The 16,438-nt window shown below is 41.8% G+C and overlaps 1 protein-coding gene and 2 long non-coding RNA genes across 11 annotated transcripts in view; 2 read left to right on the forward strand and 1 right to left on the reverse strand.

The window, feature by feature from the left end:
* Window positions 1–16,438, reverse strand: part of LOC113903637 (ankyrin repeat domain-containing protein 26-like) — a 221,593-nt gene that overhangs the window by 131,468 nt on the left and 73,687 nt on the right. For 5 of the 7 annotated variants that reach the window (XM_027560113.1, XM_027560112.1, XM_027560109.1 and 2 more), the window contains 5 exons: window positions 11,776–11,931; window positions 10,797–11,011; window positions 9,376–9,604; window positions 5,935–5,980; window positions 4,568–4,812 (listed from right to left, as the gene is read on the reverse strand). The exons of 1 other annotated variant lie outside the window; for it this stretch is intronic. In XM_027560113.1, the coding sequence (XP_027415914.1) occupies window positions 4,733–4,812; window positions 5,935–5,980; window positions 9,376–9,604; window positions 10,797–11,011; window positions 11,776–11,931 (726 nt within the window). In that variant the 3' untranslated portion in view covers window positions 4,568–4,732. Of the gene's footprint in view, window positions 1–4,567; window positions 4,813–5,934; window positions 5,981–9,375; window positions 9,605–10,796; window positions 11,012–11,775; window positions 11,932–16,438 lie in introns of those variants that run through there. One more of the 7 variants, XM_027560110.1, reaches the window with a different exon arrangement.
* Window positions 1–16,438, forward strand: part of LOC113903646 — an 85,464-nt gene that overhangs the window by 22,686 nt on the left and 46,340 nt on the right. The window contains exon 3 of one of the 3 annotated variants that reach the window (XR_003514226.1): window positions 1,235–2,525. The exons of the other annotated variants lie outside the window; for them this stretch is intronic. This is a non-coding gene — a long non-coding RNA (uncharacterized LOC113903646). Of the gene's footprint in view, window positions 1–1,234; window positions 2,526–16,438 lie in introns of those variants that run through there. 3 annotated transcript variants of the gene reach the window in all.
* LOC113903647 lies at window positions 11,938–14,307 on the forward strand. The gene is made up of 3 exons (XR_003514227.1): window positions 11,938–12,604; window positions 13,518–13,523; window positions 13,828–14,307. It is a non-coding gene; the product is annotated as an uncharacterized LOC113903647 (long non-coding RNA).

Here is a 16,438-nt window from a genome sequence, read left to right on the forward strand (position 1 = left end):
TTCCTTGCAGACGAGGCAAAGCCTATGCCAGTTGTAAATTAGCATAGCTCCCTGTACTCAGGTGTGTGCTGTTGAGGAGAGCAAAAACTTTACCCTTCTAGATTCATCTGGTGGATTGAGAATCAACATAACATGAGACAGATTAACAGGAAGAAAAGCAAACAAGAGGTTAACAACATGTATATTTCTGTACATATGGGTGAGAACCAGAAAACCTGAGTAACTCATCAGAATGGTTGAAACCCTCACCTTAAATGCCATCTTCAGCTAGAGACAGAGGAGGATGTTGTGGGTAGTGGTTTGGGACTAGAATGTGGAGGAAGGTGATTCACATGGAGATGGAAAAGCAAGTGTTTGGAACTCTCTGTAAATATTTGCAGTTCCCCTGACCACACCTGGCCCACATTTTTTCTCAGTATCTCTCATAGTAGCTGTCTTCCTGGGCCAGCCCCTTTATCTAAACTATTCAACATTTAAGGAGGCGGTCAAAAGAAAGGCTTTGAGTCTTTTGTTTCTTAAAAATATTCTGCCTAAAATCATTCTCTTGCCAAAGAGACACATTTTGGGGTGACAAATTTTGCTTCCCTACAATACCCTGGATTAGGTAGAAAAGGTTAATATGGAAACCCAAGGAGGAAGCCACCTGCTTCCCAAAATAGTCCCGAAAGTTTGGGGGGGACTTGCTTAGATGCCTGAATCTAAGTCTTGGGGGACTTCGGCTGAGACCAATTTCTTTTGCTAGGTAAGGGTCTTGCTGATTAAACATTGCCTAAGACAAGCCAAAAGGATTTGGTGCCTATCAACTTCAAGTTTCCTTGGACTGGTTACAGTGGCTGAATTGCGGTCTAAAACTCTTTAGGAACAAGTGGGGAAACTGTGGGGAAATAAGCTTCCCTGGGGTTTCTCAGAGGCTCTTTGTCTCTCACACCTCCAGCCATTCATCTAATTAATTGCTCCAACCTGAAAGGATTCATAGTCTAATCTCCCCAAGGAGACTAAATATTATAGCTCAGGGTAGGTCCCCCGAAGGCGCTCTGTCTCATTGAGAATTTATATTTCAAGGAGGGATGAGGCCAAGATCTGGCTCCTTGAGAGATTTTGTTACCAGCAAAGCCTATGAACAGTTACCAGGTTAAAAAAAAAAAAAAAAAAAAAGGAAAGAAAAAAACAACTTAGGAATAAAAATACTAACCTCCTTTCCCTTATGCTTAGTCTGGTTTCTCTTGCTCACAAGGTGATACCTGCAGAGGCCTTGCTCCCAGCCTTTCAAACCGCAGTTCCTGGTGTGAACCTGCTTGGTGGACCCTTCTGCTTGGGGGAGAGGGGCCGTGTGCATAGACGCTGCACAGGACACCTTAATGCAAGATGGCAACGAGCCCTGTGAGCCCCATTACCTGGAGCAGCTGCGCCTGTCTCTGCTCCCAGAGCCCTCCAACTCCACCCCCGCCCTGCTGACCAGAGCCCTGTGGAGCAGCCCCGCCCATGGCCTATTGGAGAGCCTGGGCTGCACAGCGGGGCGCCCACCTTTCAGTTCCCTTGCGCCTCAACACAATAATTCCATTGGCAGAGCAACACTTGGCAGATGACCCTTTTTGGGTGGGTAACAGCTTTACTTACATATCAAAGGCCAGAGTAAGGAGGAGCTCCTTCCCAGGAGAGGAGAAGGCCCTTCTCAGCAGCAGGGACAAGGTTTCCTGCCGTCCTGCACCTGCTGGTGTGGAATAACTGACCTGCTCTCAGCACACGGCCCCAGGTGCAGTCCTGGGCGAGGGGGCAACGCCTGGATGTTTCCTGTGAGATCTTTAGTAAGAACTGTGTCTCTGACCGCAATAACCTGTCCGTGCCTTCAGGATAAAAGGAATGAATACTGAAAGCCCAGCCAAAAGAGAGTGTCTCAAAGAAGTGAGTGACAGTGAACACCAAGAGGAAGGAGAAATTCAGACAAACAAGGACTGGAAAGGTGTGGCTTTGATTCAGCGACGTGGAAGTCATCAGTGGCTTGGGAGCAGTTTTGAGGGAAAGAGAGGGATGACAGTCTAGAGTTGCTAGAGATACAGGCAAACCTTTCAAGAAGTTTGTTGTGGGACCTAAGATTGTCTGGGATGAGTGAGGGGAACAGTAGGGTGAGAAATTTATAGAAAGAAGACCTGAAATCATCATCAGAAGATACAAATTAAGGAAATAAAGTAGCAGGGTCACTGGGCAGTGCAGCAAGAGACGTGTGGAGTGAGGCGGGAGAAGGATCAGCAGTCTCACATGAAACTGGAGTTCTGCCCAGTCAGACACTGAGAGGACAGAAGGAAAAGGGGATCAGGATTAAGTGAGCATTAGTAACTTGTCAGCTCTTGGAATTGTGGAGGAAAACACTTCTTCCACCCGCTTAGGTTCAGTGTTTGGGAATCTGCAAATTAAATGTTAAAAGCAGATAACCATGAGAAAAAATACTTAATGGCTTTCTAGCAGTCATGTACACATGTGACATTTGGACCATAAGGCTGAGCACCGAAGAATTCATGTTTTCAAACTGTGGTGCTGGAGAAGACTCTTGAGAGTCCCTTGGACAGCAAGGAGAACAAACCAGTCAATCTTAAAAGAAACCAACCCTGAATATGTTCATTGGAAGGACTGATGCTAAAGCTCCAATACTTTGGCCACCTGATGTAAAGAGCCAACTTATTGGAAAAGACTCTGATGCTGGGAAAGATTGAGGGCCGGAGGAAAAGTGGGCGACTTTTTGGTTAGATGAGATGGTTAGATGGCATCTTCGACTCAATGGACATGAATATGAGCAAACTCTGGGAGATGGTGACAGATAGGGAATCCTGGCGTGTTGCAGTCCATGAGGTCACAAAGAGTTGGACACAACTGATCGAGTGGACTATAACAACAACATACAAAGCTTCACACAGAAATGTGACTTGAAGCGGAGGCTACAACTGGGAGTTGATATACTACTTAATAAATGACAGGGAGTAGGAGATAAAAGCATCTTCCGAAAAACAGGTGACTTGGCGGGGAGGGGCACTTACGGGAGAACAAATAACATTTCGGAAAGATAAATGGTACTTTAGGAGGATATATGGGAGATAGGGGAGTTTTGTGAAAATGTCTGGTGCTTGGAACTTTTCCCTAATTTTAAGACTTTTTCCAAAAATCAAACAACAATAGGTAGGTTGATAGGTAAAGAAAAGGTGAAAAGTCTTCGGCAAGTCTTATTTATCTATGGGGAACTTTTCTCTAATTTTAAGACTCTTTCCAAAAGTAAATCAAAAGTCAATTAAAATGGACTCAAATGCATTCCTTTTTAGAGCTGAATAATACACAACTTCTTTATCCATTCATCTGTTGATGGACATTTAGGTTGCTTCCATGCCCTAGCTAGTGTAAATGCTGCTGCTGCTGCTGCTGCTGCTAAGTCGCTTCAGTCGTGTCCGACTCTGTGCGACCCCAGAGATGGCAGCCCACCAGGCTCCCCCGTCCCTGGGATTCTCCAGGCAAGAACACTGGAGTGGGTTGCCATTTCCTTCTCCAATGCATGAAAGTGAAAAGTGAAAGTGAAGTCGCTCAATCGTTCCCAACTCTTAGCGACCCCATGGACTGCAGCCTACCAGGCTCCTCTGTCCATGGATTTTCCAGGCAAGAGTACTGGAGTTGGGTGCCATTGCCTTCTCCGATTGTTAATGCTAGAAAATACACAGAATGAAAAGAATGAAAGAAATCCATAGACTTTTTTTTAAAGCTACGGACATAACTGCAATGAACACTGGGGTACATGTGTTTTTTTTGGAATTTGCTGTATGATGCAGAGAACCCAAAGCTGGTGATTTGTGACAAACTAGAGGGTGGTTCAGGAAGGAGGGTTCATATGTATATCTATGGCTGATTCAGGTTGATGTATGGCAGAAACCATCACAATGTTGTAAAGTAATTATCATCTGATTAAAAATAAAAATTAGGACAAGTTAACTCATTTAAAAGGCAAAAACTTAGGCAAATCTTATTTCCCATGAGGAAAGATCTATGAATCAGTGTTCAAAGTTACATATAGTAAGTTTTATGCCACTATTAACAGTTATAATACCTCAAAACATTGACAGTAGCCATAACAGCAGAAGCTACATCTTTAGGTCTATGTATAGTGATAAAAACGGGAAAGTACAAAAAAGCTATCGATCAACACCACTAAGTAGTAATGACAAGTTTGGTTTTTTGTTGCTGTTTAAACAGCTGGTATCAGGGCTCAGTCTGAGTCTGTAAGGGCGTCCCTGGTGGCTCTTATGGTAAACAATCCAACTGCAATGCAGGGGACTCCGGTTGATCCCAGGGTCTGGAAGATCCCCTGGAGAAGGGAATGGCTCCCAATCCATTATTCTTGCCTGGAGAATTCCAGGGACATAGGAGCCTGGTGGGCTATCCATGGGCTCACAAAGAGTCAGACACGACTGAGTGACTAACACTTTCACTTTGAACGTGGAAAACTCAACAGTGCTGATGTTTCTGCTTAAAAGTAAGTTAGATGCAGAGAAACGTGGCTTAAAATGCCATATCAGTTTTCATGATACACACATAATACAAAAATATTTTCCTTTAATAAACATTTTCTCATCATGTTTAATGGGAAACAACTAAAATCTCATGGAAAGAATCCAGTAGGGAAATTTTTACTATTGAGTTTCAAATCATATATTTTTTTCTTCAAAATCTGTATATATTATTTTGATGTTTTCACAGGTTAGTCCCGATACAGATTTGATCCACCTGTAGATAATAGAGAGGACAATCTAGAGAATTCAGATTCAAATTCAGCAGCACCTGGAAAGAGAGAGAATTATATTCTTTATCTAAAATACTTGAATTCACAAAGTATTAGCTAAAACGAAACAAAAAATCACCTGAGACCTTTCCTAGTGTTCTGAAGAATGAAACATATCTATATATGACATGACACAAAATACAAGATAACTGCATTATCTGCCCATGGTTGAATGTGTGGCTGAGTATCAGAGCTTCTGGTTTTCTCATTCTTCATTCATTTACTCAGTAACTATGCACAAGGGTGCTGTGACAAGCACTGGAAGTAAAAGATGAAGGTGACCCAGTGCACCCTGAAAACGATACGCTATAAAGTGGAAAAATAGATGAACAGGCAACTTCCATACAGAGTCATAAATACTGAGACAGATACAAAAGATGGCACAAGGAACACGCAGAAGGGACAGCCAGCTTTGTGTCAGGACTGCCAGCTTTTTGGTGGAGGTGCTATGGAAGTAGCTACCTGAAGGACAGGAAAAAGTACAGGAGATGGAGGGGAGAAGCACGTACAAGACCGGAGGTGAGGAAGCGCACCTGTGGGCTCCTACACAGTCTGGTTAGATGCAGAGTTGAGGGGCAGAGGAGGGTGGTAAGGAGATAAGGCCGACTACTTTGGCAGGACCCAAATTGATGTGGGTGTTTGGAGTCTTTCCTGAGAGCAAAAGATAAACCAGTGAGAAAGGGAATGACAGGGAAATTTTAAAGTCACCCCCAGTGACAGCTACACAAACGTGATTGCTCGAGTCTGGGTTTCCTAGCCTTAACCACTACCAGACACTTGAGACATTGATGAACTCCATGTTTTCTGAGAATAGTGTCAGCGTGGAGGCTGACAGTTCCACAGGGGTGGCAGAAGTAGAGGAAGGATATACGCAGAAAGGAAAAGAAATACATAGACCTTTTCAGATTTTTTTTAAAGCTATAGAACATAATAAATAAATAAGGAATAAGGATATTTTTCACTATGATTGCTCATGTGTTCACATTTTCCATTAGCTATGTATAAGAAAAAGTATACAACATAGCATTTGTTATACAAACAGTGAAAAGAGACGCCACTTACTCTTTACAGTATTTCAGAAATCAATGTCTAAATTTAATTCATACGTTTTGGCAACATACCTTCTTCTAGTTCTCTAGTTATACTCTTTTCCAACTTCTGCCGTGTCTGAAATAAGTCAAATATTATTTATGCTTAAGTTAAACAAGAGATATTATCATAGAAATGATACACAACTTACTACATGTGACATTTAAATAACACTTTTAGAGACTAGACCTAACTTGAAGATTACGTAGAAGAAAAATAATCACATAAATAAAAGAAAATGAATTCCTACTTACTCTGCTTTTAGCTAACAGAGAACATATATATGGCATGCTATTTAGATTAATTTGATAAAAGTACAATAAATGTCAGTCTATCGAGTACACAAAATTTCAGAGGTTACAGAATGACCCGTAATCCTAGGAACGATTCACAAGATTACTATCTTCTTCTCCAACAGCTCTTGCCCTAAATATGTACTTCTGAGACCTTTATTTTGATTTCTAGGTGAGGGTAATGTTCAAATGGAGGAAGGAGTTTGAAGTTGAATGTTAACAAGGAGAACACAGCTGCAATTTTCTTTAAACTTTTCCATTTAAGGAAAACATAGAAAGGTGAGAAGATTATACACAAGAAAACAATGTACCAGCGAGATTTAATTCTGAAGATGTTTAGTGAGAAGAATTCTCTCATAAGTGCTAGCTTCCGAACTATGTCTCATAGAGGGAGAAGGTCCCACGGGGGTCACTGCAGGGTTGAGAAACAGAAGTCACAGCTGCCAAGGTCTCTGAACGCTCCTTATCTAAAGGGCTCTATACTTGTCTCCATTTTATATAACACAGTTCCATGCAACAGTTTTTGTTTCATTTTGTTTTAAAGAAAGGTTGTCTATTTTGAAAAAAAAATTTTTTTTTAAGGTATGAGAGTCATTGATTTAGTCAAAGTTCCTAATTCTACAAAAGTAGTAACAAAGCCAATGGCCTTCTTACTGAGTCCAGAGTCTTATGCCAGCTACTTCCTCATATTAAGAAAAAAACACATAAATTCTAACTAAATCATAGAGAAAATGAATATGTAAAACCTTATTATATAGTTCAATAATGCTTCTGGCATGACATGACATAGTAGCTTTCGAACTAAATTATATGTCTTAAAGGCATGAACAAGAATAAATTTTTATCTAACTCCTATTTGTAGCAGTCAATATAGTTAATTTACACAGCATAATAGTTTCTTAAACACAGGACAGGGAACTTGAAGGAGAAAATCTTTAGTTGAATCAAGCAGGCCAAAACTAAAGAGATTCCCAAAAGGATGTTCGTTTCCTCCAGGTAAATAAAAACCTGGCTTATTAAAATTCGTCAACAAATGAATTACCCACTTTTTGCATTATTTAGGACAAAATGTAAAACACAAAACAGATCTCTCTTTACTGTCTGCTGCTGCTGCTGCTGCTAAGTCGCTTCAGTCATGGCCAACTCTGTGCGACCCCTTAGATGGAAGCCCACCAGGCTCCCCTGTCCCTGGGATTCTCCAGGCAAGAACACAGGAGTGGGTTGCCATTTCCTTCTCCAATGCATGAAAGTGAAAAGTGAAAGGGAAGTCGCTCAGTCGTGTCCGACTCCTAGTGACCCCATGGACTGCAGCCTACCAGGCTCCTCTGTCCATGGGATTTTCCAGGCAAGAGTACTGGAGTGGCGTGCCATTGCCTCCTCCGCTCTTTACTGTCTAGCATACTTCTATCCAAGCTCTCATCATTAGTTAGTATATACAAAAAAGTATGAGTGTAATCTCAACTATAATCTAAATCCGGTCAGAAATTGCAGTTGAACTTCATTTCCTCAGCCTAAAGTTTCAAGGGGAGGTGTTATACTCCTAGTCTCCTCATGGAAGTGGGGAGTTTTACCTAACAGGTGAGTTTGGGAGAAGAAACTAAGAAGTGCTTGCTTGGTTCCGAATCTCTTCTTTGAAAAGATGTATGTGCCCACAGCACTGTGAACGTGGGTCTGCAGTAGGCAGCCTGCCCCAGGGACAGGGATCAAGCATTTGCTTCCACCTCTTAGGCCTGCGTGGGGAAGTGTCTGACTTGGGATGAAGTGTTCGGAGGCCCGCTGTGACTGCACAGCTAAAGCACATCCTCCAGGTTCACGGCTCTCAAGTACTAAGACCCAACGTAGCTGCAGTGCTGTCAAAGAAACCTTGGATTCCTCTTCTATGATGGCAAGAAGCCAAATGAGAAAACAGGTTGAGACGGCACTTAACAAGGGCTACTTTTCTCTGGATGTGAGAGTTGCACTATAAAGAAAGCTGAGTACCAAAGAATTGATGCTTTTGAGCTGTGGTGTTGGAAAAGTCTATCTCCCTTGGACTGCAAGGAGATCTAACCAGTGCATCCAAAAGAAAATCAGTCCTGAATATTCACTGGAAGGACTGATGCTGAAGCTGAAACTCCAGTACTTTGGCCACGTAATATGAAGAACCAATGCATTGGAAAAGAACCTGGTGCTGGGAAAGATTGAAGGTAGGAGGAGAGAGAAGGGGATGACAGAGGATGAGACGATTGGAAGGCCTCACCGACTCGATGGACATGAGTCTGAGTAAGCTCCAGGAGTTGGTGATGGACAGGGAAGCTTGGCGTGCTGCAGTCCATGAGGTAGCAAAGAGTCAGATATGACTGAGTGACTGAACTGAACTGAACTTTTCTCTGCATCACCAACATCATGAAAACAGCATCAAAACCATAAACTAATGTGCACTGACTGGATATTTTAATCACAAGGATTACACGATGAAAACTAGTTCCAATTTAAAGACTCCCTGTCATTACTATCTCAGTCATCATTCATCCAGGTAATGTCAAGACAGAGGCAAAAGTGAGTTCATTTACAGGTTTTAAATATTTGATTTAACTTAGAAACATCCTACAACTGCTCAGCAAGATATGTTTTAGAAATTTAAATCAAAATTCTGTCAGTAAAATAGTAAAGATGTACTCTTTGTAAGAAAATGACAAAAAATGATAATCTAAAACTAGAAATTAATCTTTTGATTTAGTATTACAAGTTTGTTTAACCCATAAAAAGGATTTATCTAGGATTTGTTCAAATAAAAAATCACCCATAAGTGGTTAGTGTTTAGACGCCAGTCATTCACTTATGCTTAAAGGCAGAAAAACTGCGGTGGGTGCAGCAGAGCTTGGAAATGATTCTGAACCACCGCCAAAGTGAAATCAATTAGAAAGTAAGTCAAACATCTCAAAGTACACTTTCGGTTACTTGGCAATAAGGTTTCATTTCTATAGTAGAATTTAAATCCAGATTTTCAAGAAATTTAAGAAGTTAATAAGTATTTCTAAAATCGAGAAATCTAGGGGAAAAACAATCAAAATGTTCATTAATTATGGCTTTTACTTAGTGTGCATAAGTCAAATAAACATCTCAGAAGTTCAGATTAAAACCAAGAATCAATCATATAAGAAATCTGAAACCCAAGGAAAAAAAGATATTAGAACTAACCTTGAGCAAGTAAGTCATCATGCTGCTATTTGAAGTGAGTGGAACTGGGGTAGAAAACTCTAGGTTTGCTCTTGGACAAAGATTTGAATTGAAAATTAGAGTATTATTGAAATTTCCAACGCCAGGGCGCTCCAGGAGTGGCCTCGTGGTGAGAGTGCTCAGTAAAGACTTGTTCTGCTGTTTCTCCACCTCAAGTTTGGTGCTCGTCTCTGCCAGCCTCTCATTAGTCCTGGGGAAGATGGAAAACACCAATTTCATTCACGCTTCCCTAAATGACTTGCATTTGTTAAGTTGCCATATAGTAAATGGAATGTCCCATTAAGCCGTTTGAACGCCGGAAACACAGAGCAGACCTCTTGTAAACAATGATAGCTGTAACCTTGCTCTAAAGAAGTGCACATGTGTCTGGGGCTCCTCAAGTAACAAGTCACAGTTGGGAGAGGAGAGAAAGGGAGGTGGCCTCACAGTGACACCTGCTGCCTCTGGGACACACCTGCCTCCAGGAAACAGTTCAGGGATAAAGAAACACCCCATCCCACCAAGCCACGTTCAAGTGCTTCCTTTCACCACCCTTGCACATACGTTTCTCTCATGACCTCGGAGAAATTAAGCATTTGGCTCTGAGGAATCACCTAGAGCCACAATCTCGAGGGAGGATGAGAAAGTCAGTAGGTGACAAAAGGGCTAAAACAGCCCCAGGAATAATGACAAGTATCCCCTGCTTTTCCAAAGTTCATTTTCTGTTACTTCACTTCTACCAAGGGCCTGCATCAGCAGCTATGTTTCATAATAAAAAAAAAATCTGAAGAGAATTTTTGGTTTCATTTTAGTGTATGTTTTCACAGTGAAGGCATCGTGCTCCCAAGCAGGGAGACTGGCCCCACCGAGCTCCTTCTCCAGAAGCCGCCCCCACATCCCAGCACCAAGTCGCCGCAGCCCCGAGCCTTGTCCTTGTCCGGGAGCAGCTGCGCTTCCCTTGTGCATGTTCAGTGTGGGCATCGACTAGCAGAGCCCGTCCTTGGGTGCCCGCTCCTTTGCTGTCTGCTCTTTGGCTTATGAAAGGCGTCCTAGGGGCGCTCTGCTTTCAGAAACCTGGAGTCGGCACTGCAGGTGGGATCTGCCCTCTCCAGCCTCCACACGCCCCTCAGTCAGGTCACCATGCTAGCTTCAGCCACTCTGTGAATTACCCGGCCTTTCACCCCTGTGTGAATTCCCCCTATTTCACAAGCCTGCTTTTACTTAGTGTAGGGAAACTTACAAGGATACCCTATCACTCATTTTTCTTAGGGCGCCCTCAGGCAGTGACTATCAGTTAGCCTTCACTTCCTACTAACCTCAGGAACCTGGCTCTATAAAAATTAGGCTTCAGAGAGAAGTTAATGGACTAAATTTATTTTCTGTGATTCTGGGTTTTGACTTACTTGTCTAGTCTTTTTTCCAATGCCTTTTTAACTTTTAGTTCCTCTAGGTAGAGTTGCTTATATTTTTCCAACTCTGCTTTATTAGAATCTCGAAAAGTTTTCATCTTGGAGAGTTCAGATTCCAAGTCTTTAAATCTGAGTTCCATCTGACTTCTTATGGAAGCAATATGCTCCTCTTGGACCTGCTGTAAGTTTTCTTGAGATGCTGCTCGTATCTAAGTCAAATTTTAAAAGATACATTTTTAATGATTATAACCTGAATATAATTATTATTATAATTATATTATTAATATAATTATTATGGGACAAATATAATTATTTGTCCCATTTAGTTTTGAATCAGTAATTCAGAGAGCGATTTTAAACGTGAAAATAAGAAAAGTGGAACTTTAAATTAATCATCGTCAATGTGACATGAATTAAATCTGAATTATAAAATTAATGTGGAATCAATGTTATAGTAGTACTTAAGGAACCGGATAATTCAAAGACTAAGAGGATGAAGTGAAAATTTAGAAATTGAACAAGACAACTTAAGAATAATGCCAAGAGGATGGTACCAGTTCTAAACCACATATTTTTTTTCATTCTCATAGTCTTGTTTTATACCAATTGGTCTTATAAGTAAAAGGATTCTCTAGTGAGAAGCATTCTGAAAGATCAATTTACTGATAACTGTGATGGAAACTGAAATATTTACAAGGAGAAACAAGTGCCCCCTTCCTTCCAGAAATCTACAAAACACACTGCTCTAAGGGAAGTAGAGGAAACATATAAGCTGATACATCTAAAATGTAATTTACAGTGAGGTGAACTCAAGTACATGAGAGATCAACAAATTAAGCTGAAAAAATAGGTTGACTTCTTTTAATTTCTCTATGAGATCCTGTCTTGCTCTTTCTTCAATCTCCCATTTATACTGCTCAACTTGAGTGTGTTCTACCATATTCAGTTCTATATGAGTTTTGAGTTTCACTACCTCTTGCTGCAACTTCTTGTTCTCTTTCTCTAGTTTCTCACATTTCCTCTGCCATCCTTTCATTGATAATAACTCCTGTTGAAGAACTCGATTTTTTGCATCCAGGTGCAGACATTGTGAACATGCAGTTTCTAGCTCTGCTGGAAGATGATCAATCTGCAAGAAGAAAACAATACCATTTGGTTCTGAGGGAAGTGGACTGAGTACCGCCTAACTCAAACCGAGGATCGAATACATATGATGGTATCTGTATTGTAGAATGTAGGACCTGGAATAACTCAAAAAATCAAGAAAGAAGTTCAAACCACCAAGAGTCACAAAATATATTCTTCACTATCATCTTAGTCTAAAAACATTTGCACTTGATTTGACACTCTTTTACTGTTCTACAGTAATACTTTTCTGTCTTTCCTCCATAGAATGACTGCAAGTCACCTCTTAGTAGAATGTCTCTTACTCCTTCCCGCAGCTTGTCCCACGGTTTTTAAAGAAGTTTGAGGTATCCTGTATTGAGTTATCTAGGGCTGAGTTAATAAATGCCTCCCAAAAGAAGATTGTGAAAATAAGACTCTAAGGACTAAATATGGATTCTAATCCAATAAGCCTTTTTCTGAACTACAAACAGTTTTTGCTAATTTGAATTGCATTCCAAAGAAAAATGATTCACAGGGTTAAAGAAATCCCATCTCCTAAGAGTTTAGTGAGATGATCCATACATTTTTCTGAACAACAACAAAAAATGCCTCATTCTTCTACAAATTCTTTGACACTTTGCTCATGAAATTCCCTCTCCTTAAGTATGTGCTAGTCCTAGTAACTGATTCCTCCTGTGCCGGGGTCCAGCCCCGGCTGATCCAGGGTATTCAAAGGAGAGACGGCATAGGCGACCTATTTATTTAAATATTTATCAAAGATATAAAGAGTAATAGAATGAGGATAGCTCAGTGAGGAAATTCAGTGGAGAAAAGAGGCTGAAATAAGGATAGCTCAGTGAGGAAATTCAGTGGAGAAAAGAAGCTGAATAATTCAGCCAGAAGGTAAGAGAAAGAACAACATGGTGAGACCAAGTTTTGGTGAACAAGGCCTGCACTTTATTTTCCAAAGTAGTTTTTATACCTTAAGTTATACATAGAGGATAATGGGGGAAGGGGTAGAGTCATGCAGCAAGCCAGGCTTTCTTCCTGCAAACTTATCATATGCAAAAGCTTAGGTGATTTGCATCATCTTCTGGCCCGGAGGCCTGTTAACATTTTAAGACCCTTTCTTCAGAAAACTTATTTTTCTCTAAAGGTGATTGGTCAGGAGCCACCCTCCAAAAACATTAGATAAAGCTGCATTCCTACAGAGCAAAGGTGTGGTGGGCTATAACAAGAAAAAGAATTAACTCAAGGGTCCCAGGTTACAAACATTAAAGCTACTACTTACACCAATTATATTAATCAATACACTGCCAGGGACACAGCAGGTAAGGGATATGGAAACTTAGCAGCAAACCTTGGCCCAACAAGTGAAAATCCCTTCACCAATACAATTTCTAATCAATCTTTTAACTACTCAAAAGAATCTGTGTTTAGACAGTTTAGAACATCTCCTGCCTCTCACAGTTGGGAGGCTCTGAACAATCACATGTGGCCGGAAAAACCTATTCAGGCAGGCTAGAGGATTTCCAAAGGAGTTTGTAGGTTAAACACTGTCACACCCAGGAATTATTAACTGGAACTGTAAGCTAACTCTTTTTTCAGAGACAGGTAGTGGGGGACAGCCTCCTGTAAAGTCAGAGGTGTAGGTGAAAGCACAAAGCAGAAAGTAGGCAGACTCTGGTTTTGGGGGTAGATGCTCGAGAATTTCCAGGGGGACTCCTGAAGCTCGATCCCGCCTTTGCGTATGCCGAGCCTCCTTCCTCATGACCTTTGTCATGGGCGGAGTTCCTCACGCTGGCTACCGGCAGTGATAGAATTCCAGTTGAGCTATTCCAGATCCTGAAAAGTGCTGCACTCAATATGCAATATGCACTCAATATACAATATGCCGGCTCCTGGCACTCCTGGACAGAGTCTGGGGAAACTGCTGTGTGAGTTTTAAAGCTAAATAGCTTCTGAATTTTGCTCTGTGGGGAAGCCAACTCTTAGAATCAGGCAACATGCTGTGAAGAAGCAAGGCCACATACTGAGCACATGTCAGTGTCCCCACTGACCACCCCACCTAATGTCCCCTCCAAAAGCCAGCTCTAACTGCCAGACGTGTGCATGAACAAGTCTTCAGATGACTGGTCCCCACCTTCATGACATCCTGGCTGATGCGACTGGAGAAGAAATGAGCTGGGCTCACTCACTGAGACTTGCCCCAAGGCAGACTTGTGAACAAAGGAAATGCTGTTTTGAGTCACTAGGCTTTGAGGTGGTTTCTAATGCAATTTGTTAACAATAAATAACTGGCACAGATACTGATATTAAAAATGAGGTTCAGTTTAGTCGCTCAGTCAAATCTGACTCTTTGTGACCCCATGGACTGCAGCACACCAGGCTTCCCTGTCCACCATCAACTCCCAGAGCTTGCTCAAACTTGTGTCCATCAAGTCGGTGATGCCCCCAAATGAGGTACTGCAATTAAAAAAGAACTGAAACATGTGAGAATGCCTTTGAAGCCGGAGGTAAGTGGCACTCGAATGGATGCAGAGAAAGAAATGAAAACCCAATGGGCTTCATGACATTGTACACAGAAGCCTGATGGTCCTTGAAGATGCTGCAGGTGTCAGCTTCTAGGCAAGAGAAGAAACTGACACTGAAACATGGGGGGCAGAGACTCTTGCCATGAAGCAGCTGAAAGTAAATCAATGAGAGGGATAACCTATCAGAAAAATTTAAAAAGAAAGTGAAAGGGAAGTCGCTCAGTCGTGTCCGACTCTTTGCTACCCCATGGACTGTAGTCTACCAGGCTCCTCCGCCCATGGCATTTTCCAGGCAAGAGTGGATTGCCATTTCCTTCTCCAGGGGATCTTCCTGACCCCAGGATTGAACCCAGGTCTCCTGCATTGCAGGCAGACACTTTACTATCTGAGCCACCTGGGAAGCCTAAGAAAAATTAAAAAGTATTATTCAATATAAAGGAACCAGGACTCACTGGGTTCAATACTGTATCCCCTTTACAGCATCTCCACATGTCCAACTGTCACATGATGCTAAAGGACAGAAATGGCTTCTGGGCTAAGATCAAATCTAGGGTGCTGCCAGGAAAACATGGTCTAAAGGTAAAACCTGTGGACTGTAAGTGTAAGACCCTGGAAAGACTTAAGGTGGTGCCTCAGATTCCTTTAAGGATCTTAAGAGCAAAAGAATGTTAAAGGTGTCATCCTGCAAAGTTTCACAGGAAGCCCAAGGTGCAGCTGCTAAGTCACTTCAGTTGTGTCTGACTCTGTGCGACCCCATAGACGGCAGCCCACCAGGCTCCCTCATCCCTGGGATTCTCCAGGCAAGAACACTGGAGTGGGTTGCCATTTCCTTCTCCAATGCATGAAAGTGAAAAGTAAAAATGAAGTCACTCAGTCTTGTCCGACTCGTAGTGACCCCATGGACTGCAGCCTACCAGGCTCCTCCGTCCATGGGATTTTCCAGGCAAGAGTACTGGAGTGGGTTACCATTGCCTTCTCCGGCAATGTCATATGTAGATGACACCACCCTTATGGCAGAAAGCAAAGAGGATCTAAAGATCCTCTTGAAGAAAGGGAAAGAGGAGAGTGAAAAACCTGGCTTAAAAATCAACATTGAGGAAACTAAGATCATGGTATCCAGTCCCATCAGTTCATGGCAGATAGATGGGAGAACAATGGAAACAGTGACAGACTATTTGGGGGAGCACCAAAATCACTGCAGATGGTGACTGTACCCATGAAATTAAAAGACGCCTCCTCCTCGGAAGAAAAGTTATAACCCACCTACACAGCATATTAAAAGCAGAGATATTACTTTGCCGACAAAGGTCTGTCTAGTCAAAGCTATGGTTTTTCCAGTAATCACGGATGGATATGTGAGTTGGACCATCAAGAAAGCCGAGCACCGAAGAATTGATGCTTTTGAACTGTGGTGTTGGCGAAGACTCTTGAGAGTCTCTGGGACTGCAAGGAGATCCAACCAGTCAATCCTAGAGGAAATCGGTTCTGAATATTCATGTGACTGATCCTGAAGCTGAAGCTCCAATACTTTGACCACCTGATGCGAAGAACTGACTCATTGGAAAAGACCCTGATGCTGGGAAAGATTGAAGGCATGAGGAGAAGGGGATGTCAGAGGATGAGATGGTTGGATGGCATCACTGACTCGATGGACATGAGTTTGAGCAGGCTCCAGGAGCTGGCGATGGACAGGGAAGCCTGGCTTGCTGCAGGCCATCGGTTTGCAGAGTTGGACACAACTGAGCAACTGAACTGACACATAAAATACTAAATGCTAATGAAACTTTTTTAAAGTGTGGCTATATTTACATTTTACTTTCTAAAGATGCTCTAATTTTCATCAGTGGTTCAAGATATTCCAGGTTTTGTTAAATCACATCTTACTAAAATAATCTTTGAAAAAAATCCCATGCAAACCCCACCTCTTTAAAAAAAAAAATCAACAAAGGAAAAAATGTATTCTTTGAGAAAGAACTGTTTTATAGAGACATAGTA

The sequence above is a fragment of the Bos indicus x Bos taurus genome, chromosome 13, assembly GCF_003369695.1.
Source record: "Bos indicus x Bos taurus breed Angus x Brahman F1 hybrid chromosome 13, Bos_hybrid_MaternalHap_v2.0, whole genome shotgun sequence".
Classification (NCBI taxonomy): domain Eukaryota; kingdom Metazoa; phylum Chordata; class Mammalia; order Artiodactyla; family Bovidae; genus Bos; species Bos indicus x Bos taurus.